The sequence below is a fragment of the Nesoenas mayeri genome, assembly GCF_963082525.1.
Source record: "Nesoenas mayeri genome assembly, chromosome: 13".
Taxonomy (NCBI): Eukaryota; Metazoa; Chordata; class Aves; order Columbiformes; family Columbidae; genus Nesoenas; species Nesoenas mayeri.
Genome location: NC_137550.1, coordinates 20,056,544 through 20,081,791, shown reverse-complemented (window position 1 = coordinate 20,081,791; position 25,248 = coordinate 20,056,544). Strand labels below are relative to the sequence as shown.

At 58.1% G+C, this 25,248-nt stretch overlaps 1 protein-coding gene across 1 annotated transcript in view; it reads right to left on the bottom strand.

Annotated features, from left to right (window-relative positions):
• Positions 1–8,111: 8,111 nt before the first annotated feature.
• The window catches only part of EFNB1 (ephrin B1), a 43,674-nt gene continuing 26,537 nt past the window's right edge, over positions 8,112–25,248 (bottom strand). The window contains exons 3-5 of the mRNA XM_080352702.1: positions 11,957–12,049; positions 11,064–11,192; positions 8,112–9,590 (exon numbers count right to left, since the gene is read on the bottom strand). Coding sequence (XP_080208828.1) covers positions 9,202–9,590; positions 11,064–11,192; positions 11,957–12,049 — 611 coding nt within the window. The 3' untranslated portion in view covers positions 8,112–9,201. The remainder of the gene's footprint in view (positions 9,591–11,063; positions 11,193–11,956; positions 12,050–25,248) is intronic.

Sequence of the window (25,248 nt, the reverse complement as noted above, 5' to 3'; positions counted from 1 at the left end):
CCTGGGGCAGGCAGGGAAACGGCACCTTCTTGCTCAGGAGGAAGCCTGCGCCCAGGTTTTCCCAGCAGCACCAGTCTCACCTTCCACCCCCGAGGGAGTCCGGCTTTGCTCGTGGGGAAGAGCCACCTCTGCAGCCATCGAGACCCAGGGACAAGCCAAGGGAACAGCAGCCAGATCCTGGCTCCGAATGGCCGATCCCAGGCAGGGCGGCAGGCAGAGATGGGCAGGAGCCACCCGCCCGCATCCTGGGCAGCAGCAGGAACCCTCCTGGCTCCTTCATTAATGCAAAGGAAAATAAACCCAACAGGCAGCTGCCTCTGTGCTCTGGCCGCCATGCTGCCATTTCACCCGCCGGTTCATCTCCCCATATTTTTCCTGTATCCCCCCCTCCATCCACACCACCGCGGCTTTGCCTCTGGAAGGGGGGAAGAAAGCAAAGCCTCCCCAGCCTCTGCCCTTCTGAATCGCCATCTCTCTTTTCATTCTGGCTCGGCTGCCTTACAAAGAGCCCAGAGCCGCAGCAAGAGCCAATTTCCAGCAGGAACCTGGCGCTAGGCTCGCTCGGGAGGATTACACCAGGCTGCAGGAATTAGGGGGGGAAGCCCTGCTGAAACCAAAGCCTCGCTCGGCCCGTCCCAGCGCTTCACAGGGCCAAGGCAGGAGCGATGGGGCTGGGGGCTGCAGGAGACGTGCCGGACACCACCTCGACACACAGCTCTTGGTCACGGCTCCGTGTCCCCACGCTCCGGGCGCTGGCCTTGGGGACACTGGAGGTGGCTGGAAAGGTTCACCCGCATCTCTCCATGGGGTGTGATGAAGCGATGGGTGCACAGGTCATGCCACCCCCTCCCAGGACACATCCACCCTGCGGTCACATTCCCCTGCACCCCCAGGGACAGGTCACTGCAATACAGGCACAGAGCAACCAAAGAAACGGGGTAACCCCCCGGCGGGGTCCCCATGCTGGCGGAGAGGGGATCCCCCAGCTCACAGGGTGGCCACAGCACCGACATTTCACATTCACCTCTCGTCTTCCGCCAAGACAAGAAAAAGGAAAAGCTCTGTGTTTCCCTCAGCCCCCGTTCCAGCAGCCGGGGGACCCTCTCCAAGGCTTGTGTTTCAGTAACATTAAAACCTTGCACATAATTAATTTACATTTGCTGTAGAGCAATACTTGTATTCATTCCTTTTTTAAGGAATGAAAAACTACTGGATTTGTCCTGACACTCCCTGTTCTGCCCCCTCCTTCCACGGCTTTCCAGCACCCCCTGCCCCCACAGCCCTTTCCTCTGCCCCAAGATGCTGCTGCAAGCCAGGGGGTGGTGCGCGGAGCCCCTGCCCGCTCTGTGTGTCCCGACAGCCTGTGTCCCCTCCGCTGGGACGCCGCCAGGGCAGAGCTGCTTCGGGATGCTGGAAGCCCTGCCAGGGGAACAAGGCTGCGGCCATCCCCCTGGCCTCAGGCTGGCCTGCGGAGCCAGGCAAGAAACCTCGGCGGCACGTGGTGCTTCCTTCGAGCACTCGAGACCGGCTGCTCTCAGCTCCAGAAAACTGCTGGGCCTTTGTGCGGAGCCCAGGCTGGGCTTTTCCTCGCCCCAGAGCCGCTCTGCCCAGGCACAGACGGCCGCGCTGCGGTGAAGGACGGTGCTGGTCACTGCACGAAACACGGAGCAAGCGCTGGATCCCGACCTGCTGCCTTGGCATCCCGAGCCATGCTCTTCTCCCTCCTCCTCCTCTCCCATACAGCCGCAAAATGAGACTGAAGCAGCAGGATCCATCCCCGGGGCAGGGACCGCTGTCCCACACGCCCTGGCACCGTCCCCACCAGTGACAAACGGCCCCCCAGTGCATCACCGTGATTGCTCTGGTGACGGAGCCCACGGGACTCATTGCATTCCACGACGGGCTGATGGATCTTCCAGGCTCCCCTCTCCGTGCGGACGGTGGATGCCACACAAAGCCTGGCTGTGGGAAAAGCCCGTCGCCTCGACCAGGGGAACCTGTGTGTTATTTTGGATATACTACGGGGAAAGCAAGGATAAACTTCCCAATCTCCATTGAAGCAGCTGGCCCAGACGGGGTTTATTAAAAGGGATTGCTGCTCTATAGCTTCTTATGGGCTGGGGGTTTTCAGGTGCTCCCCTTGGATGTGGAAACACCAAAGGAGGGGGAGAAGGGTGGGTGGGCTGGGAAGGGCAACTGTGTCTGTGAAACGGCTGCAGTGAGTGGGGGCAACGGGGTGCGATAACGGAGAGGGAAATGGGAGCAGGAACGGCTGCTCAGGGCCTGGCAGGGAGAGGGAAGTTCCAGGGGAGGTGACTCCTCGGCAGTGCTGCAAATTGCAGGATGAATGGTGGGAAGGGCGGGTGCAGCTGGGAGAGCACCCTGCAAAGCACCAGTGCCACCAGCACAGCACCAGTGCCACCAGCACAGCACCGGCGCACAGAGCTGCCTCCCCTGCTCGCACCCCCCAGCACACCGGGACAAACCGTGCGGTCCTCGGGAGGCACCTCCATAAACGGCGAGATCAGAATACACCAAGAACATCTGAAAAGCATCAAGTCTCTCTCTGCGGTCTGCTTTCCATTCGGGGAGGTTGCTGCCAGGTGACATGGACCTGCTAGTATGCGCGGCTGTGGCCACAGGGCCAGCAGTGGCCTGGGAGCCTCTGACAGCACAGGGATGCTGGGGGGGTGCAGCAGGAAAGGTGATGCTGCACATCTGGCAGCACCTCTGGCAGCCTCAGCCCTGGGCACCCCGGGGTGCTCCTGCTCTGCATCCCCCGTGCCGGGGTGGTTTGGGCTTCCCATTGTTCAACCAAGGTCCAGGTGCTTCCCATGCGGAGCATTCGTGAGGTGTCACCCCGGCCATGCCACCGTGGGACGGCTCCTGCAGAGCAGCCCGCAGCTGCTGCACACGCTCCGGCGCTGCTGCCCTGGCAGCCGCTTCAGACCAGAGTGGGATCCGGCCAAGGGCGAGTTAATAAACCTGACAGAAAGCTCCTTCATGTTAAATAATTAAAATAACTTAGCCAGCCCTGATGGGTGTCCAAAAACACCAGCAGCTTTGCAGCTTTAATGAACTTTCCAGATCTGGAGGCTCCTGAGCGAGATCCTGCCGATCTTTTTGCAGGATCTCGCGTCAGGGTGTCAGCAGGAGGGGAGCGTGGTGATCCCCCAGCCCCGTGCAATGGGGATAACGCAGTTGTCACTGCCGTGCCCTATGGGACCCCCCTCCCCATGGTGATCCCATGGGTCTGATGGGGTCTGTCCCACCAGGTCCTGCTGTGGGTGTCCCCAAGCCTGTGACAGGTCCCCAGCTGGGCCCCCCCAGATTGTCCCCAGAGCCGGGGGAACCTGCTGCGCTCCCGCTCCCCAGCCGGGTGCTGGGTTACAGGAACCTGTTAAAGCACTTTTCTCCTTCTCCGGCAGGTCTCGGCAAGTTTGGCACTTACAGTTTTCCCCTTTGGGCATCAGGGACCAGCGAAGCTGTTTAAAATTAAAAGCATTTACTTAATTCACACTGGGATCAAAGCATGCAGAGAAGGAGGATTTTCAAACCAGCAAACCACATATAAGCAGGTCTGTCACACCCAAGGGGCCACTCCAAGCCCCGACCCCATCCCACCGGCCCCTGCTCGCTCTGCAGATGTCTTGGCACGGTCCCCAGCACCTCGGAACCAGCCTCCCGCGTTTGATCTCGGCTCTCCTTGTCTCTCACCCCTCACACACTGGCCAAGAAGTTCATCCTCCACCCTCCCTCGGTGCCTCATTTTCCCTCTGAGACCCCACAAACCCGACCGTCCCTCCGTGCATCCCAGCAGTGACCGCGCAACCCAGCACCCGCAGCCCCTGATGGGGCAGCCAGGCTTGACGCACAGTTTACAGCGGGCAGGCAGAGCTGCGGCTGCTCCATCCCCACCAGAGGGACGGTGGCCTTGCTCCCCTCCTCCAGAGTCCTGCTGCCCCCTGGGTTCCCCTTCGCCTGGTTCTGGAGGAGGCTCATTCCTCCCAGCAGACCATCAAGAGCCTTCCTCATACCCTTCCCCATCATCCCGCTCCAGCCCCAGCCTGCATCGCCCCTCCCGCATCCCGTATTCCCAAACCTGCATCCCCCACCCTGCATCTCCCATCCTGCATCTCACATCCTGCGTCACAGCTCCGCACCAGCACTAAGGACCATGTTTAACTGCTCCAGCTCTGCCCTTCCCTGGGATCCTTTCTTCTCCAGCTGTTCCAGACTCCCCGAGCTCCTTGCACACCATCCCGTGCTGCCAGATTGCCATCCCGGGAGATGGCAGCCAGCACCGAGGCACCAAGGGGCCGCAAAGAGGTGTCCAAAACCCACTAAAACAAAAATACCGGCTCTAGGCTGAGCAACGCGGCTGAACCCCCCACTTCTTGTTCACAACACACAGCGTGGTGCATCACAGCCACACAGAGTGTTGGATGGGGCTGGTTTATAAAAGAGCAATGACTGTGGTGGAGCCCATTTTGAGGCCGGCGAAAGCACCATCTGTCGAGGATTTATTACCATCTCACTTCCTGAAATTACTTTTTAATAACTTTATCAAATGAAGGCACATTAAGGAACGACTAAATAACTGTCAGGCGCTGGATGGGATGAGCATCACTGCCCCGCACCATCCACCGGCTCCCGCGAGGCTGCGTGTGCTCCGAGGGCAGGAGCGGCCGCTGCGCTCCCCGGGGACGGGGGTCACCGGGCACACCGGGACCTGGGGACCGTGCCAGCAAACATCAGACACAATCCCCAGATTTGTAATGCTCACCGAAACCAACCCAACAGCTCCCTCCGAGAGCCGCAGGAAAAGCCGGCGAGGAACGGCGTGAGCTAACTTGTCCCAGATCTCTTCAGATGGGGCTGCAATTTCAAAAGACAACCTGGGGCAGCAAAAAAGCACACAGAAGACAGCCGGGTTTCCATAGGAAAAAAACCCTTTTATTTAACAATATATCAGGTTCCATCACGGCTCCATGGAGTTCAGATGCCACAGAGCTGGTTACCGATGCCGATGATATGCTACTGGGCAGGAGAGCTGGGGCGAAGGCAAAAGGAATCCAAAAAGAGGAACATGACACGAAGAAACAAAAAGTCTGCGGTGCCGGGGAGCGCGGCCGAGGGGACCCCGGCACCCCGAGCCCCACGGCGAGCCCGGCACAATCAACCAGCGCGGGACTGCTGAGCCCCAGCGAGGTGCTGGCACAGAGGGTCCATGTCACAGCCAGAGCCCCGGTGTCCCCCGCGCTGCCCAAATCCTGGTGAGCGATTCCCACCCCCTGCGCCCCGCACCGGAACCGGCCGCATCCGCGCTCCACGTCCGAACCGCCTCTCGGCTGCCGGCGGTGGAGGACGGACGGGGAAACCGGCACCGCAGCGAAGGGCTGGGGGCAGCAGCCCCGCGGCTGGTTGATCGTGGGACACGGGACCGCGGATGCGTCACCGTGGGATGGAGACGTGGTCACAGCTCTGGAATGGGGGAGCGCGGGGCGGGCGTGCTGGTGCCAGGGCAGCCCCCCCGCACCCTCTGCTGATAGAATGCAGAGCCATGGGCAAGTGGGAGTGCAAGGAGCTCCCAGTTGCCTCCTGGAGAAGCGTCAGACAATGGCGGTGACACCAGAGATGGTGACACCGGAGATGGTGATGCTTGGGTGGGCACGGCCACCTCCCCCAGGGCAGGGACCCCTGGCACGGCCCTGGACACAACAAGGAGGAGCGAGTGGCCCCGGGCACCGAGCAGAGACAGGGCCACTGTGCCCTTGGAGTGGGCAACTGGAAAATCAGGATATATGCGCAAAGGGACCTGCAACAGCAGCAGCTCCGCAGGCTGGGAACGCGGGTCAGGATCTCAGGATGCTCTGTTGATTTACGCACCCCAAGGTTCTTTTTGGTGTTGTTAAAGATAAAAAAGGAGATGAATTTGATGCTCCTCCAGCTCACTTTGTGTCCCCAAGTGTCCCTGTCTCTGCTCAGGGCCCGGCAGATGCTGCATCCTATGGCGGGCACAGCCCCGCACCATGGCGATGGTTTACACACCCGCGGCTGAGCACCATGGCGATGGTTCACACACCTGCGGCTGAGCACCATGGCGATGGTTTACACACCCGCGGCTGAGCACCATGGTGATGGTTTACACAGCCATGGCTGAGCACCATGGCGATGGTTTACACACCCGCGGCTGAGCACCATGGCGATGGTTTACACACCCATGGCTGAGCACCATGGCGATGGTTCACACACCCGCGGCTGAGCACCATGGCGATGGTTCACACACCTGCGGCTGAGCACCATGGCGATGGTTTACACACCCATGGCTGAGCACCATGGCGATGGTTCACACACCCGCGGCTGAGCACCATGGCGATGGTTTACACAGCCGTGGCTGAGCACCATGGCGATGGTTCACACAGCCATGGCTGAGCACCATGACGATGGTTCACACAGCCATGGCTGAGCACCATGACGATGGTTTACACAGCCACGGCTGAGCACCATGACGATGGTTCACACAGCCGTGGCTGAGCACCATGGCGATGGTTTACACAGCCATGGCTGAGCACCATGACGATGGTTCACACAGCCATGGCTGAGCACCATGGCGATGGTTTACACAGCCATGGCTGAGCACCATGACGATGGTTTACACACCCGTTCTTGCTTAAAATTTCTTTTTTCTTTTTTTCTTTTTTTTTCTTTTTTTTTTTAGTTCTCATTTGTTTTTCTAAGAAAAAGCAACCAGAAAATAATTCAGAGTTTATACAAAACATCTTTACATTATTTCTTCCAAAAAAGACTAGTATTTACACAAACAAAACGGAAAAAAAGAAAAAGAAAAAACAACCGAACTTGAACGCTTTCAATGAAAAGAAGCGAAGGGACACACTCTGTTTCAGGACCCAGCAGACCGAGGTGCTCAGCAAAACCCCAAAGTTCAGCTTTTACCCTTTCTTCACATATTTACAAGGTTTCCCAGCTCGCCCAGCAATAGGAGTGGAGCTGGGGAGCTGGGGACAACCATCACGTTGGGGACGTCCAGCGTGGGAGGCCACCCAGCACCCTCGGTCTGCTCTGGGTACCACCCACGTCCAGACTCCTTCCCCAGCCCTTTTCCTCCAAAAAACGAACCAAAACTGAATCATCCCCCGCCGCCTCCTCTGTGGGGACACCCCCCATGGAAGCATCCTCCACTGCCACCATCCCCATCATCACCACCACCGCCACCGCCCAGCTGGGGCTCTGCTCACGTCAGGTTTGCAGATGGAGAGGGCACCGCCGAGGGAAATTAAGACACAATTTTCTGTGATTCTGAGAGCAGAGCCCATTCCCCCGGGAACAGGGGGTACAGGGGGCTCCGGCCAGGGCAGCTCCCGGCCCTTCAGCAGCCCCGGCTGGGCAGCGCTGGCACGGAGAACGGGGGAAAGGGGGGCTGAAAGGTGCTACATGGGGGGCAGCGGCGGTGGGGAGCGGGGAGAAGGGTCGGGCAGGGGAAGCACCCACCGTGACTCTTCTCCCCCAAATACAGCCAGTTTGGGGCCCTGGTAGCCACCCCCGCCTCGGGATGCTGAGGCAGGAGAGCCGGGGCAGCCTGAGCTGCTCCAGCCCCGGCTCCTGCCTTCCAAAACCAAGCGGTGCCACGCAGGGACGCTCGTCCCGCAGGAAACCCCCGCGCCAGCCCCACTCTGCCCGCTCCTCGACAAGGCACTTTTTCGCAGAGCAGCTTCTCTCGCTCTTTGGGCACTTCCCGACGTGGGTCTGGGGGCTGCGAGGACAGGCGAGGACACCCCAGCCAGGCAGCCCCCGCGCCAGCCCAAACCCGCCGCCCCGCGCCTGCTCCCTGAGCAAAAGCAGCTACTTCTGAAAGGAAAAGAAAGCGAGGAAAGGGGGGTGGCAGCTGGAGCCCAGGTGGGACGGCAGGACGGACAGCGCAGCCCCGCCGTGCTCACGGGTCCTCCTGGGGTGCGGAACCTGGGAATGATCCCACCAGGAGAGCCCAAGGCTCAACCCCTGCCCAACAAGGGGCACAACAAGGGGCCGCGGGACCCCCAGGAGGTGGCACTGGAAGTAGGGCTGGGTGGGGGGCAAACGGCTGGGGATGGGTCCCCAAAAGGGGACTGGGCAGGGGGAGAAGCCTTAGGCTCAGCTCCCAGCCCAGCAAAGCCCAGTGCTACCCTTGAGGTCACCCAGCACTGGCCTCTTCCTGGCACCCCCAGCATGAGCTGCGGGTCAGGACCGCTTTTTCTCCAGTTTTCCTTTCCAAGGACAGCCACCCCTGCCCTCCCACCCCCCGTCCCCGCTTTGCTTCCAGCAGCCTCAGCCCAGCCCCACAGAAACCACCAGCAAAGACCTTCTCCTCATCTTCGGGGCGTCGGGAAGAGCTGCGGCCGAGCTGCTGCTCCGCGCCCGGGCTCCCTGGTGTTGAATGCTGGAGACATCGTATAGATAGATAGATTTTTTTCTTTCTTTCTTTTTATAAAGAGACTAAAACAAGAGTCAACAGCTACGAACACAAAAGTTTCAAAGGGCAGGGGCGGGAGCAGCGGGGTCTCCCCGCGGGACGGGTGCTGGACGGAGGCGACGGCGTGTGCCCGAGGGTGGAGGGACGAAATCCCGCCCGGAATTCACCAGAAAAAAAACAAATAAAAACGTTACAAAAAAATTAAAATAATTATTATAATAATAATAGTAGTAGTAGTAAATTGGGTTTGCCAGCTTCCTCCCTGCACAGCTGTCTGCATCTTGGCACCTGGCAGAGCATCCTCCTCCTCCCCCGGCTCGGGGAGCGGCGCGGCACCAGGCGCACGGGCACTTCACACAAGGACGTAGGGGCGAGGCGGGAAAATCCCAAAAAAACGAGAAGGGGAGGCGGGGTCCCCGGGTTCGGCGTGTCCCAGCGGGCAGGGAAAGGCACGGCACCCGCCCCCGGGCCGGCCGCAGTCTGCCGAAGAAGAGGAGGACGCTGAAGGCTCAACCCTCGAGTCTCGGGATTACAAAAGCTCAGAACTACAAAACTAAATACAAAGGGGGAGAATCGGCACTCCAGCGAGCCTTCCGCTCCCCGGCGCTCCCCTCGCCGTGCCGTGCGGTTCGTGTCGCCGCCTCCCCGCCCGTGGGGAGAGCTGGGGCGGCTGCCCCCGCGCCGGGCGCTCCCGGGTGCTCCTGCTTCGGCCGCGTGTCCCCGGCTGCTCCTCACACCTTGTAGTAGATGTTGGCTGGGCTCTGAGGGGGCATCTCCTGGACGATGTAGACGGGGTGCCCGTAGTCCCCGCTCACCTTCTCGTAGTGCGGGCAGTAGTTGTTCTCTGTAGTCCGTAAGGGGATGATGATGTCGCTGGGCTCCGAGCCCGCGTTCCCGCTGCATTTCGGGCTGGCCAAGGTGCTGAGGGACAAGGCTGCGGCTCGCTGCTGCGTGTGCTTCCGATGCCGCTTGCGGATCTTGATCAGGAGGACGACGAGGAAGATGATGATGAGGATGAAGATGACGCAGCCGGCGCCGATGGCCGCGAAAACGGCCACCTTGGAGCTCAAGAAGCCGTCGCTGGGACCCTGGGTCTCCTGGCCATCCTGGTTGACGGGATCTGCAATGGAGGGGAGGGGTCAGCCCGGGCTCCCCGCTGCACCCGTGCACGGAGCGGTGCGAACAAGCCAGCTAGGTCTGCACTCATGGTCCCTACGTGGTCTTTACAGCTTGGACTTCTACTCTTTTGGCTCTTTGCTGCCCAAACTGGCCGGCCTACTGACTGAGCCAATCTGTTTTGTTTCACTACTTGATTAAAATACAGGACTAATAATGGGTTTAGGCTATTTTCAAGCAACTACAAGACACAAACCCTACTTACTTTCTCAACAGAAGCCCAAGGGCTTAGATTTCTTTCAATACAATTATCTCTTGACACAGTTATCAACAGATACTTATGTTTCAGGATCAGTGTCGTTCACCTTTAAAAGGCTATAGGCAAAAACTATATTCCTGCTTGGAAATGGGCTGTAGACTATGGTGGCAAATACCTGAGAAATATGGATATTAGCATGGCATTATTTCTCATCATCATCTGTTAAGCCTACACCAAAAGTGTTAACTTATGGTTGGCTTTCCATGGCCTTTCATGAAGGGCTCTCATTGATTCTTACGGCATTTCCTGTAGGTATCTGAAACATATTTGCAACACCAGCCTCATCAAAAGCCCAGATGTGTTCACAGTCCTGAGACTGAGTTGGTTGACAGGTATGTTAATGAACTCATTAGAAACTTCAGCTCTACATCCATATATCCTGTTATACGCCGTCCTTTTCTATATTTTCACTACACAGCTGTAACCACTGGCATTTACACAGAATCATTTCGGTTGGAAGAGATGCTCAAGAGGATTGAGTCCAACCACGGTGTCCCGTGGGGCTCTGGGCGCCCGCAGAGCAGGTACCGCGTGTCCCGTCCCCCACCCCACATCCTGGCTCCCCCTTTCCCCAGCTGGTGCGGCAGAGCACAGCTCCAAACCACCTGAGCCCCGGGACTTTGCTCTTCCACAGCAGCCCTGGCCGCTGCGGGGCAATCGGGCTCTGACACCCGCAGCCTCGCGATATCCGATTACCGACCCCGGCCCCCGGGCAGAGCGCTGGGCTGGCCGCGCCGGGCGAGAAGAAAAGGGCGACTCTCCTCGACTTCATCTGATTTCACTTTTCTCTCAGCGGGGTCAGGAACTCAGGAAACCACCTTCAAAGGGCTTTCACACTGGCTCGGCTCAAAAACCCAAGGACCTGACCTCCTCCAAGGCCTCTCAGATGTACTGTGAGGACAGATGGGCAGCGAGGAGGAGGAGGAGGGTGCTGAACCAGCACTTCCCTGCAAAGCTCCTGCCAGGACACACCAGAGCTGGGCAAACAAGCCCGCAGCCTGGCTGGCTGCACCACGCTGCTGTGAGCAGGGAACGCTCACGGGAAACCCATCTGCAGCCCTGCTCTGGAGGAACCGGCATCCCCGGACCCAGCGACCAGCCTGGGTCCAAGCTGCTCCGTCCCTGTCCCCTCTCCTGGAGTGTAACCGGAAAACCCACCGGGCTTGCCGGGCTCCTCCACCGTGGGGACCTTGCTGCGCGGGCTCTGCGTGACGATCTTCACGGTGTTGTCGGATTCCTTGCTCGGCCGACTCGTCGTCAGCTGCTCTGGGATCACCGCGTTGGGATCTGGGGAGGAGAGGGAAGGGGTGGGTGAGAGACGCTTCGGTTCAGCTTGGATTGGCAATAACTCGCCCCTCTGCCCCCCAAATCCCAGCTGGCCACCCCCCGCGGGAGATGCGGGAGCGATGGGAGCTGCAGGAGCAACAGGGCAAGGCTGAGATGCTGCAGGGCTTGTGGGAAGCAGCTTCCCCACCCTAATTTTGATGCTTTCTGAGCTCCTGTGCGTGGGCTGGGGCAGGTTTCTCGCCTGGGCGGCAGGAGGGGCTGAGCCTGCCAAGGCTGCAGCACCGCTTCTTCTGTTTATTATAAATATTGGCCCCAAAGTGAAAAACACCATAATAAGAAGCAGCCATCAGGAGCTGTGCATCTGAGTCGGGGGCTGAAACAAGGCCAGGGCATTGCTGGGCTGGGAGGTACTCGGGGGGTGACGGGGAGCCCGACAAGTCCCGGGGGCACCGTCCGTGCCAGCGCCCCCGCGGTGCACATGCACTTGTCCCCCAAGGACACCGACCACCAGGTACTGCCGAACAATCGCTCCATTTTCATCCCAACACGTGCGAGCGTTGGCAACAGAAAAAAGGGTGAAAAAAAAAGAAGATCCTAAAATTCAAATTGTGCTGAAGTAACCCAGGAGGCCTCCCGAGCGCTGGGGACCAGCTGGCCTGGCCTCAGTTCCCCCAGAGCCCCCAGCACGGCAGGACAGGGGTGCTGGTTTCGCTGGGCAAAGGCGTTTTGGCGACGGGAGATCCCCGGGACGCGAGAGGACTCACCCTGCCCCACTTTCATGACGATTTTCATGGAGCGCGTCTGGCAGACCCCTCCTTCCCGGTTCTCCAGCCCATCCAGCGTCCCGTTGGAAGTGGCTGCAAGAAAAGAGAGGGAGCGTTAGGGGGTTCCTGGCCCGACTGGTTCCTCGTTTTCCGCACCTTCCAAAGGCGTTTGCAGCGGCGAGGACGTGATCCCACCAGCTTCCTCCGGCTGCCACATCCACACAAGCAAACCATTCTCCGCGCCTGCACCCTCCTCCCCCTCTAATTCCTGGATAATTTCCTTTGCTCCTTGGTGTATAATAGGAACACATGCATATGCACAGTTTAAATTATACATATATAATTACACACGGTGCCTCAGCAAAGAATGTAAACTCAGAGCCCCGATGGGGTTGAGTGGCTTTAATTGCAGGGCAGAAAGTCAGTTAAATTCACATTAAGCTTTTTGCTTTCGCCTCTCGGTCCCGCGGGAGCTGCACATCTCCCGCTGGACGGCACCAGCACCCCGCCGTGCCGCGGCCCCGCGCCACCCGAAACGCCAAACCACAGGCTTACAGGATTAAGCATCTAAATGGCAGACTGGGCTAAATGTACTCCAAAAAACTGGCTCCTGACCCCAGAATGGGGTCTGTCCATCCACACAACAGACACAAAGCATCCCGGTGCTCCAGCACATTCAGGCACGGGGATTTATTCACCACAAAGCCCGGGAGGAGCACAGGGACGGCACGGGGGGCTCGAGAAAGGCGACACAACGGAGAATCACGGAGCAATGGGGGTGATTTCAGAGACAAGGCAGGGAGGCAAAGCGGGATTTGGGGAGCATGGCGCAGCCAGCACCTCCCCAGCGCCAGAACTCGGGGCTTCAGGCTGCTCGTGCAGCCCAATTGCTGCCTCCACCCCGCAAAAACTGGGGTGACCTTTGGTAAATCCATCCGATCTCAACAGCCGGGTTATGGAACAAGGTCTTTCCTTTCCTCCCGCACCTTCCCGCAACAGCAGGAGCTGCGGGTGTCCCAACGAGGACTCGCTGCTGGGAAACGAGCCTGGACCACGCTGGGATCCGGGCTCCATGTCCATCAGCTCCCTCCAAACGCCTCCGCGCAACCAGGGCTCTCGTGTGAAACACCAGCAAATGTTTTACTAATCAGAACGTCAGGGGGCGGGTGGATGCATCTCCTGTCCCGCAGCCGGTCCCGCTGCCAGCAGCTCCTTGGCTGGAGCCACGTGTCCACACCTTTGGGCCAGGCCAGCGGACGCGGGGACAGGAGCACTGTCAGCACAAACCCCCGTGCAAACGCCTGGGAAAATGGAGAAACGGCCCCTTAAGAGCTGCACGAGATCTTCCCATTGTGAACCAGTCAGGAGCCTGAGCAAAAACAGCCTGTAAGATCATGTTGGGGAGCCGAGTCCAGCAGAAGGCACGGCAGCCGCAGCCCCAGCCCCGCGGCGCTGGCTTGGGACAAAGAACACTGGTGATGTCCCAGGTCCCAGCCCTGGTGCAGTTCCATGAAGAGCTTCCCAGCGCCACGCCAGGGGTTGTTCCATCTCAAACAGACTTCGGCCATTCACGCCGCAACACAGGGGAACACACGAGCCGCCTGTGAACACCAGCCTCTGCGAGAGCTCCTAAGGCCGGCCTTAGCAGAAAATAAGCTATTTGTATCAAAACAAGAGTAAGCGTAGCTCCAGTGTGGGGAACTAGGAGATCCTGCAAAGGCAGAGCATGCAGCAGTAACAGGAGATGTCAGTTCCTTCAAAATAACTGTGTAGATGTTGCATTCAGAGATTACAAAAATATTAAATATCCAAAGAGGCCAGCAGAACGCCAGCTGGAGCCACGGCGGGGGAGGCAGCCAAGATCCTTTGTCCAAGACTTGGTTTAAGAAGCCTCTTCTTGTTCTGATCATCATAATGACGAGAGGAGAACGTCGCTTTGAAAGGGAACCGCATGGAGCAAAAAAATGAAGCGGCTACTCGAGGGAACATAAAAAGGAGCAGCTAAAGGAGCAAAACGCTCACAAAAACCATGGCGATGGTCTCCAGCGCAGGCTCTTGAGCCAAGGACACCAGCTGTCTGTACAGATCCACAACGCACCAAAGCAGCACAAGATGCTCCACAGAGCCGGCCAGGCTTCCAGGAGTCAAAATCCCATCCAAATGGCTGAAAGAGAATAAATTTTGCGGAGTTTGATACCAACATGCAGGACAGAGTGAGGCACAGGTCCAGAGACGGGCAGGGGTTGCGGCCGGGGGTGCCCCCGCCCTGCGGCTGCAGGGTCGGCTCCAGCGCCGCGTTTCACCGCAGAGCTGCGGGCTGCAGAGCTGGTGCAGAGCTGCTGCTGCCGCTCTGCTCCGCGGCCTCCCAGGGGAAATCTCCCAGCAGATGGGCGCAGGATCAGCCCCATGGTCGGCGTTGGTCCCAACGAGATGTCAGATCCAGGAGGCGCCGATGTGTGAAGCGTCTGCAACGCTGCGCTCACAGGAGAGCAGAGCGTGGGTCCCCAACGGCAGGTGAAATTCAGCATCGACAAACGCAGCGTAACGTACGGGAGAAGGTGGTTAAATCCAGAGGCACCGCAGCGGGGCGCAGGGAAGGTACAGAACGATGAACAAGGACAGGCAGGGAGCGCGGGGTGCCCAGGGGAACCGGGAATACCAGGTCTCAAAACACTGCCCCCCTCCCCACATACCGCATCAACAACAAGGCTTGATCCAACCAGTCCCAGCAACACAGAGCGTACGGGTGTGTTTTCCTGCCCCCCGTCCATTTTGGAGGGACTCACGTGAGCACGTAGGACCGGGAGAGCAAAAGCAAAGCTGGACAGATAAACTTCTACTCAGGCTTCAAGCGAAGGCAGCTCTCAGCCTGGAGAGCCATTAGATGCCTTTGCCTTAATGAAGCATTAAGCCTCAGGCTGCTGAGTGATGAGGATTTAACATTGATACCATTAACCATGTAATTGCTTGTCAATTTAGAGGAGATGCTCAGCCGGCACAGAAGCACAGGCAGGACCCTCCGCTTGCCAGCACAACTCACCCTGCTCCTCAGGCACAAGACCAGTGACATGCCAAGTCCCAGCCCGGTGACAAGGCCAGGCTGTGGGGACAGATGCCTCCAAAAGCCACAAAAACCCTGCTTCTCCATGTCCAGCAGCGAGCGGTACCACACGCCGCCCCGGCGCATCACCCTCTGCCTCCCCATGGCCGGCACTCTGAGCGGCACCGGAGCTGCTCCTCCTCCCACGAAAATATTTCAAATGAGAACTGGGGTTTTGGCAGATGGGAGGCTCTGGAAGCAATACCTGGCAGCAGATGAAGGCAAGGGTCTCTTAAATGGTCAGCTTTGGACAGCGCGAGACGTTTGGTTTCTCTGCTGGATTCCCTCTAGCGGGGCTCCGTTACGATTCGGGCCCCAAAGCACAATTAATGTGCTGAGACTGTAGCGAATCCAAGTCTCTTTCCTTTTTATTATTCTTAATTACTCTTCCATCTGTGCAGCACAGCCCTGCTCCAGAGCCGGCCCGGCGCTGCCTGCACGCCCGCCCAGCGCCCCCCGCACCGCCTGAGACTCACGTGTCCATCGCGCAGCTCCACATGGAGGCAACAGCACCCACTGGCACCCAGCGCCAGGGCCTGGGGTGCCCCCGCAGCCTGACCCCATCCCCCGGAGCAGACAAGGGTGAGAAGGCACCGACCAACCCTGCTGAGGGGCAGCTGGTGTACAACAGGCTCAGGACACCCACCCCAAGCTGAAAGCCCCTCCTGGCAAAGCTCAAGACCCTACGGGCAGCCTTGAAGATGTGTCTCGTGCATCTCTGGTGTGCTCAGACACTGCGCCAGCAAACCCTTGCACAGATCTGCAAGCAGGCCTCTTCAAATAAAAATTTAGTTTGTGCCACCTTCACTCTCCTCTGAGGCTTTCAAGTTGGTTTATGCACCCCCAGTACCAAGGTGTGGATATTGCACTGGTAAAGTGTTTCACAGAATCCCAGAATGTCAGGGGTTGAAGGGCCCTGGAAAGCTCATCCAGTGCAGTCCCCCCATGGAGCAGGAACACCCAGCTGAGGTTACACAGGAAGGTGTCCAGGCGGGTTGGAATGTCTGCACAGAAGGAGACTCCACAACCCCCTGGGCAGCCTGGGCCAGGCTCTGCCACCCTCACCCCAACAAGTTGCTTCTCAAATTTAAGTGGAACCTTTTGTATTCCAGTTTGAACCCATTACCCCTTGTCCTACCATTGATTGTCACCAGAAGAGCCTGGCTCCATCCTCCTGACACTCCCCCTTTCCATATTGATCCCCAGCAATGAGTCCGCCCTCAGTCTCCTCTTGTCCAGCTCCAGAGCCCCAGCTCCCTCAGCCTTTCCTCACACGGGAGATGCTCCACTCCCTGCAGCATCTTTGTTGCCCCGCACTGGACTCTCTCCAGCAGTTCCCTGTCCTGCTGGAACTGAGGAGGTATGGGTGTTGCACCGTATGGGTGTTGCACTGTCCGGGTGTCACACCAGACAAGGTGCTGTCCCAGTGCCTGTCCCCCTGTCACAAGCACCCGGCTCCGTCATCCCCATCCCCAGCGCTGGAGCCCCAGGGGACCCGCGGAGCCCCTTCCAGGTCACCGGGCAGCGGCACCGTCCACTCTACTGCACACGAACACCGGAGAGCACGGCTGGGCTGCCGCGGGCTGGGACACACACAGCTCACCGCATCACCACCCCTGTTCGTATTATCATCGTTATCTCCGTGCTGAAGGGAGAACCCGTTGTCCCTTCCCCACGCACATCAGCCCAAAGCCCTTTCGCTCAGCCCGGCTCGGGGGCGGGCGGGTGGCAGAGCCGGCTGCACGGCTGTGCCGGCCGGGGCCGGGGGGTGCCCCGCACAGCCCCGGCAGCTGCTCAGGAAGGGCCCGCAGCCCCGGACGCCCGTGCGAGCCGGCCCAGCCCCGGCGCGGGGTGCGAGCTGAGGGCTCCGCACAGTTCCTGGCAGCTCCAGCGCTGCTCCCGCCTCCCAGCAGCCTGTGCCCCCCAAACTGATAACCCCGAGGGTGTGCTGGGATGCAGGGGGTGTCACCTCCCCACACAGACACCCAGATCGATGCCAACTGGGATTCCTCTGTCCCTTGCACCATACTGGGCATGCCAGACTGCTGTACTGGGCAGAGCTTTCAGCCCCAGCCTGAGCACAGGCAAGAGATTTGGTAAGAGCAGGTGAACTAAAAGAGCATCAAATTTATCTCCTTTTTGTTCCTCCTCTATCCCTTCTCCTCACCATCCCCGCTGGGCACCAGGAGACGAACATCATGGGCAGGGATCCCCAGCTGCCACCATCACCCACTCCCCATTAACCAAAACATCCCCTTCTGGCAGGAAAAAGGCGATGGCTGTGGGAAACACATGGAGTTGCTCAGAGCTGGGGACATCCCTCCAGCACAACCTTCCCATCCCTCCAGCACAACCTTCCCATCCCTCCATCATGACCTTCCCATCCCTCCACCACGACCTTCCCATCCCTCCAGCACGACCTTCCCATCTCTCCACCACGACCATCCTGCTTCCGAAGCCCCAACTTTGACCTCCCCAAACAACACCCTCCCTGTTTGTTTTCTGCATCGTCCTCTTTGCTCCTCAGGGTCCCATAAACACAAAAACATGGGTGTTTTCTAGAAAACATGCTTCCCCAGGACTGCAGGAGCTGAGTTTCTGAAGCACTGCGCCTGGTGGGATGGAGTTCTCCTCCCAGTCAGGGTCAGCCCCCAAAAGGATCAATAAAAATGTTCAATTAGCCTCATCCTTTCCAAAGCTCACAAAGCACAGGGCCAGCAGCACCAGCCAAGTTAAGGAGGCGAGAAGGGAGGACACCACGTACCCACACTCATCCTCATGTGCCACAGCACCGCTGGGACTCCCTAGGGACCTTTCCGGGGTGAAGGGAGAGCAACAGGCAAACACTGAAGTATTGCAGAGAAATCGACACTTGAACACAAGTAACGTGTCAGTGAAAACCTAATCTCCCACTAAAACAACTTTCTGATGGAAAAAATTATAACCAGCCCTAATTAGCACCATAACGAAGAGTCATAGCTATGTTGCAGGTAACCTCACCAGGGCCAGAAGGCACTTCTGGCTCGCGAGCCGACTCGCTCGCAAGCCTTTTTGCACCAGCGCTGCTGAGATGCCTGTGCAGAAAAGCCCGGTGAGCTCCCGTGTCCCCGTCCCGCTCAGCATCACTTCTCGTGCAGCTCGGTGGGACCAAGCACTGAATAAAGCCTTTGTCTTCAGGTTCATCCACCCTCTTCCAAAAAGCCAGCGCGTTGGTGGAAGAGGAAGGTTATTTGCAGAGCCTCTGCGGTAGCCCCAAGCAGCTGGTTACAGGTCAGGAAAAAAGTGCCATGTAATTCTCCACCTGATGCTCTGCCAGAGTCATTTGTAGGACCCGCTGGGAGCCGGAGAGGAGGAAAGCACTTATTGCATTTTAACAGGGTATAAATCTCTTCATTTAGGTAGCAAAACATCTGCGAAATCTGTTGTGAAGGGGATGAAGAGGGACTCGCGGGGGGACAGTGCCAGCCCCCCGCCGGTGACAGCGATGCCAACGGCAGCTCTGGCACGGGGGGATGCAGGGACACGGAGCCTGGGTGCTGGGCTGGGGGCGGCTCAGAGAAATACCAAATTATTGGGGATGGGAGAGGCTGATTCATGTGCAAATCTTCTGGCTGGGAGAGCGTGGGGAGCGAGGAGGTGCAGGGCAGGCGCTCAGGGCTCGCTGGCGGCAGGAAACCCCGCTGCAATTAAAGGTAAACTTTGCATAAGCACCAGGAACCTGCTGGCAGCGGGAAGTTTACCCTGGTGCAGCTCCTGAGCTCGGGGTTGCAAATAACCCCGCGGTGGGGACGGGATCCTGGCAAGTCCCTGGGGAGGGGGCTCAGCTCCGGGATGGCGCCAACACATGGACCTAAAAGTCTCCAGCAACATCGGATTTGGAGATTTGCAATAGAAGCTAAATAAGTCCCTGAGCATCCAGACGAGGACTTGGCCCCTTCCTGAGCAAAGGACGGAGGAAAGGGCCCTTCTGCCCCCCAAGTTAGGGCTGACCCCACTGCAGAGGGGCCAGCAGGTGCCTCCCCGCCCCGCTGCTCCCAATTAGCTGTGCTAACACCCGGCAGGATCAAAGAGCACAGTCATTACACGGCAGCGGCAGAAAAACCATCATTCCTACGGCAAAGAAACTTCAAATGGCGAAGAAAACCAATTCTCCCCAGAATGGGGAGATTTTTAAAGGTGCCGCACACAACCCAGGCAGCCCTCCCCAGTGCGGCCAGCTCGACGGGCATTCAAAATGCAGATTATCAGGAATTAGAGATGGAAAAGGGCTGCGCATCGCAATCCATTCATGCCAAATGTCCGCATGTCCTGCGGTCCAAGCGTGGCGGCACCTCACAGCGGCCAGCGCTGCGGCGCAGCCCGTGAGCCTCTGCACAGCACCCGGGCAGCAGAAAAGCAGTGTAGGAACACAAGAGGATCCCAGGAGAAAAGCCCAGGGACGGGCTCCCTGTAAAGAAGTGGGTATCAAAAAAAATACGCCAAGGAAGTAGTTGACTGCACTTCTGTACCGCACATCCTTCCAGCCACTGCGGTGGGCTGGGGTTTATTTTCCAAGTCTTCCGTCAAGCTGAAGGTTTCTTCTGCCTTTCAAGTCTCTGACTGGAAGCTCAGTCCCAAAGAAGCCAGGTTTCAGTGTCTTATGGAGGTGAGCACTGCTGGTGAGCTGCCTGGGCACCCGCAGATCCAGGGGATCCCCGGGGATCCCGGCCCCCACGGTGCTGCGGACCTGCCGGGGGGAGGAGACGCTAGATGGGGAGCACGAGGCCGGGGGCACACACAGCACCACAAAACCAAAGGGACACAAAACCACCGCTGCAAGGGAAGCAACGTTTTTGGGGGAAGAGGCAGAGTCAGAGCACCCTAGCAGCATCAAGGGGTGCAGAGGGGGGTCGGGCAGGTGACACGCGGGTGCCAGCTGGATGTCACCTCCTCGCTGCCACCACCTTGGCTGCACCAAGGGGCACCAAGGAGTTAAACATGTTTTATTTTCTACTAAAGGATCGAGCCAGCGTTAGAGAGATGCTCTTGGAAATGATTTCTCCTGGGGAAGAGCATCCTAGGACGCAGGGTCTGCCCAGCACCCCCACTGCAGGCAGGGCCCCCCTGTTCCCCTGTCCCCGGCCCAGGAGCAGATCAAAGCGCTGGGTATTTACCTCCTGGCTGGGTGCAGGACACTGGCCCTTTCTGATGGGGCTTTTCATCCCTATTAGGGCCGTGAAAGGCTGAGCTATGAGATCAGCTGCCAGGGGCTGTCCAGGGACAGCGCTGAGCCGAAAAGGTCAGGAGGGAGGAGGAGAAGAGAAAAGAGGCAGAGGCTTAAGGGACAGGGCTCAACAAAATCGCATTTACTCTGGTCACGGTCTTCAGACAAGCCTCCAAGACAAGGAACCGCGTGTTGTCTAAGGGCCATTATTTGGGTTTGACATGTCCAGCGCCCGGGCTTTGAAGTCGGGAGCGGGACACCGTTAGAGACCCGTCTGTCCCCACCGGCTCCCACGCAGCGTCTCCCAGGGCTCACCCACCCCCTGCTCCCCGCGGGATGGGGACGCAGGAGGAAAACCAGTCCCCAGAAGCAGGCGGCTGTGCCAGCTTGGCTTGGCCCCGGCGTCCCGCCTCGCGCAGGTGTGTCGCAAGCCGGTGGGACGGGGACGCGGCGCATCCGCGGAGCGACCGGCCCATTCGGGTGAAGAATGAGGAAGCCGGCTAATTGGGTTTTTTTTTATCAGCACAAGTTCATAGCTCTCATCACGGCATCAAACGGTGCTTTGGCTTTCAACTCCATCTTCACCAAACAAGTTGTGGGACGGAAGATGAGCAGCACATGAAAGTGGTCACATTCAAATGCAATCAGCAGAGAAAGGCAGCAAAGAGCTGGCGGGGTGACAAAGCGCCCAGGGGTGCGCCCGCCCCCCCCGGCACGGCACCCAGAGACGGGCAGAGGGAACCAGGCAGGAAATCATTAAATACCAAGGGCTGCAGAAAGGAACTCGAGCGGTTCCGCAGACACCCTCACAGGCTGCAAGGGGCTGATGGGCTCCCAAAGCGACGGCAGCTATTTCAGAAGCTGGAGGAGAACAGCCAGAAAAGCGAGTACGGCAACATGTCCCAAAATAAAAAAGAAGAAGGACGGTTCTGGCAGTTGGCAGTATATAGGATATAGGTGACCCCCTTCTCCACCCTGGAACACAAGCTACACAAAAACGCTGATGTAGAAGGGCCCAGGCCGCAAAGAAAGCGATGGTTTACAACAAATAGTTCTTGCCAGGTTAGGTCTAATTGTATCTAAAAACAGAAATGCAAGACAAGGGGTTTAAAGAAAGACTCAGGGTAATATATCTGGTCTCGCTGAATCCCGCTGCCAAAAAGCGTTAGATTGGATTACGAACATTATTACATCAAAAATGGATTGAAGGGCTTAAAGACGAACAATAAACAGCAAACGCATTAGATTTGTGGGGCAAACATCTACCAGGGCCTCGGTTTTACTTGAGCATTTTCGTCCAACGAGGTCTCCTTGCCTTAAATGGGCTCACGGGAGAGGTGGGACATTGGGACCGTGCGCAGGGACTTGGCAGAGGGACGGGCAGGAGGTGCCACCGGGAACAACAATCACAGCGCTGCCCGTCACATCTGGAAACAGCTGGGGGCTCCTCCTCACGCCGTCCCCCTGCCAGGACAAGGGGATTAATGCCTCTCTATCCAGGCACCTCATTACCAGAGATAGGAAAACTGGAGCAAGTTCAAAGAGCAGCAGCAAAGGTAATTACGGGCTGGAGCGAACAAGGGGAGGCGGAGGGAGCGGAACCTGCCGGGCGGGCTGGAGCTGCCCATGAGCACCCCGGAGCGCAGGCACCGCGCAGGGACAGGCTCCATCTGCCGAGGCGGCAGGAAAACCCTCCGAAATCGGTAAAAAACGAGGCCGAGAAGAACTGTTGGTGTGGGCAGGTCACCCGAGGGTGCAAAGCGGAACCCTCATCCCACCTCCATGACAGCACCTTCACACACACAGCCTTCAGTTTTCATCATCCTACAGGCTCCTGCGAGCCCAAAAAGCCATCGGATGGATGATTTAAGTACTCGGACATGTTCTTCCCTCCCATTTCAGTCATTCACAAGCAACCAGCTTCTCCACCAGCTTGGCAGGGATGACAGGAAGAGTAACCACATCTGCTCACGAGCCAGAAGCACCTTCTGCCTTGAGGAGGACGGTGTGGACGACCCAAACCTCGCAGCAGCACCCACATCGACGCACACAGCTCTGCAGGTACGAGCTGCCGCACTGGCGGAGGAATCCCCAAAAGGACTTTCTTTTGGGGTAAAAAAGCAAGAATTCATTCCTGTTGGACCTTGCCCCCATCTGCCCGGGGTGGCTTTGCAGCGAGGGGACAGGACAGCCCAATCCAGGCAGCAGGCAGGGCGGCAGCCGCAGAGGCCCATGGACAGAAGGAACCACAGGCTGCCCTGACTCCAAACTCTGCCATGGAGTAAAACACCCAAACCCCGGGGGCCGGCGCCCCACGTCTCGCTGTAACCCCATGTCCTCCACCAAGCCCATTTCCAGCAGGGACCTGCGGGCAGGAGCTGCTGCATGTTGTTTATGAAAAAGTCCAGGAAAAAGCATCCCGTTCCCCTGCCCAGCCCCGGGAGATGGTGCTTTTAGGGAATCCTCAAATCATTTCGGTTGCAAGAGACCCCCGAGATCATCGAGTCCAAACATAACCCACCCTTGGCACTACCCCATGTAACCTCATCTCCATCCATTCAACCCGCAGGGATGGTGACTCCACCGCTGCCCTGGGCAGCCTGTTCCAATGCCAAATAATTCCTAATATGCAATCTAAACCTTTTTTACCCAAAGCCCGGGGCTGGCGTGGGGGAACTCAGTGCACGGCTTCGGCGAGGACGGGGAGAGGTGACGTTGGCTTTCAAAAGCCTTTTCCATCGCTAAGCCGAGCGCTGGGGCTGCGTCCCTCCGTGATAAAAGTGTCCCTAAACAAGGCCTGGCACATCCAAGGCGAGGGCAAGGGGGGGCAGCCCTGAATGGGAGGGACCCTGGGGAGTGCCCTGGTTTTGGGGGGAGTGTGGGAAACTGCAGCGGGTCTGTGGAATCCTTGACGGAAAATATGGGAGTAGAGATCAGATTAAGATTTACCCTTGAGAAGGATGGGAGTAAAGGAGTATCCAGAGGTATGGAGTTGTATCCGGAGGTATGGAGTTGTACCCGTGAGAGAGAAGGGGATAGAAGAATAACATGGATGATAGCAAAATTAACCGATGAGATGTTAGTGCCGTAGCTTGTAGCGAATAGTGAAAAGACACATGAACTGGTAGAATTGTATAAAAATGCACTTGTAGCAATAAATGGCACCTACTACTTCAATCTTGAAGGAACTTGGTCTATGTCGTTTGTCCGTCTCAACCGCGACAGGGGAGGTTTTCCAGCTGGGGGACAAGCGGCACACGTCCCCCTGCCACCCCGCTCCCCTCCGCCACAGCAGCGCTTCCCCAGCTTAGGGCAGCCGGCAAATGAAAAGAGAGGAAAAAAGAGAGGAAAAAAACCCTTTTGTGTGTCAAGGCGAAGCTCGGCGAGGGGGGAGGAGGAAAAAAAAAGACAATGTGTGGGTGGTCTGCTCGGGAGACTTTTGACTTTGTTTTTTTGGCTATTTTATTTCTTGGCAGCAAAGAGCTCCCGGGGCTGCTCGGCAGAGGGTCCGGCCAGATCACAGGAGCATCCTCAGCCCACCCAGGGGCCAAAGTTCAGCTGGCAGCGCCCGCCCGCTCCCAGCGCCGAGGGGAACCGCTTCAAAGCATGGAGGAGTCAAGAGAAATTAAAGTCAGAAACGGTCCAAGAAGGGGCAGAGCCGGGGGGACCCCGTGGGGATGCTCAGAGCGGCCCCGCTCGCTGCATCCCCAGAGAGATGCTGCAACGGCAGGCGGGGAAATAAGGGGATAAATGTGATTTTATGGGAGTGTGTAGGGAGGTTTGATGCGCCTGGGGATGAAAGCAGGATTGCACTACAATAAATACCTAGATACGGACTCAAGCAAAACGCCGACGGGATGCGCGGACGGGATTTGGCGAGCCGCGCTGCGCCGGCTTAAGCCGGCGCAGCGCGGCTCGCCAAATCCCGTCCGCGCATCCCGTCGGTGCGATGGTGACCCAGCTTTCTATATGAAACACAAAGCAGCTCCTTAACACTTGCACAGTTTAAGAGCCCGGGGAATCCCCTCTTTGCAATGGCAGGGACCCCGTGCTTCATCCCTGGCGCTTCATCAGCCTGCTGAGCTCGCTCTGGGGAATATATTTGTGGTTTTGGGGGGCTGAGGGCTTGCAGCCCCCTTGGCCACCAAGCCCATGCTCAGCCAAGCAGTGGGAAGCGCTAAGGGTGGGCTCAGGGCTTTCTGTGCACCGGCTTTACTCGAATCGTTCTGTAGCAAAACTACAGGTAGCCCCATTCCCGCAGGGGGCACCAAAACAATCCAGCGTCACCGAGACACAGTGCTATAGCACAGCACCTCCTGCCCCAGCTGCACCCCCTCCAAGGGCAAAGATTTCAGGCTAAAAATACACTGTTTACCGACTGAAAAGCAGCAGCTCCCACGGCTCGAGTGACCCCTGCGCGGGGCTGCTCGCCGGTGAGCCCACGGCATGTGACAACCAGGGGACAGACGAGCCGCGCGGCCACCGTGCCCTTTGCTTGACCACCGTGCCCTTTGCTCGGCCACCGTGCCCTTTGCTCGGCCGCGGGTTGGCACGCAATGTGCCAATCCAGGAGGAAAGAGCGGGGATGAGGAGAAGCCGAGCCGAGGAAGAGCCCAGCACTGCCAAACCGGGTGCCAAGGGACAGCTGAGCCCCCCGGGTCCTCACTCCATCCATGGAGCGGGTACCCACAGATACAGCCCTGTGCAATGGCTTCCTGCACGCATCGACCACGAGCTCCAAAAAAATCCAGCTCTTCTTCCCTCTCCCCTCTTCAGGGCCATGCTATAGAATCACAGAATCACTTTGCTTGGAAGACATCCTCAAGATCATTGAGTCCAGCCATTAAACCAGCACTGGCACTAACCCATGTCCCTGAGAACCTCATCTCTGTGTCTTTTAAAAAACCCCAGGGACAGAGGTGTTTAAAAGGTCTTCTTATCCCAAGAAATAAGAGGAACAGGCCAGTATGCAGAATTCCACAGCCATTT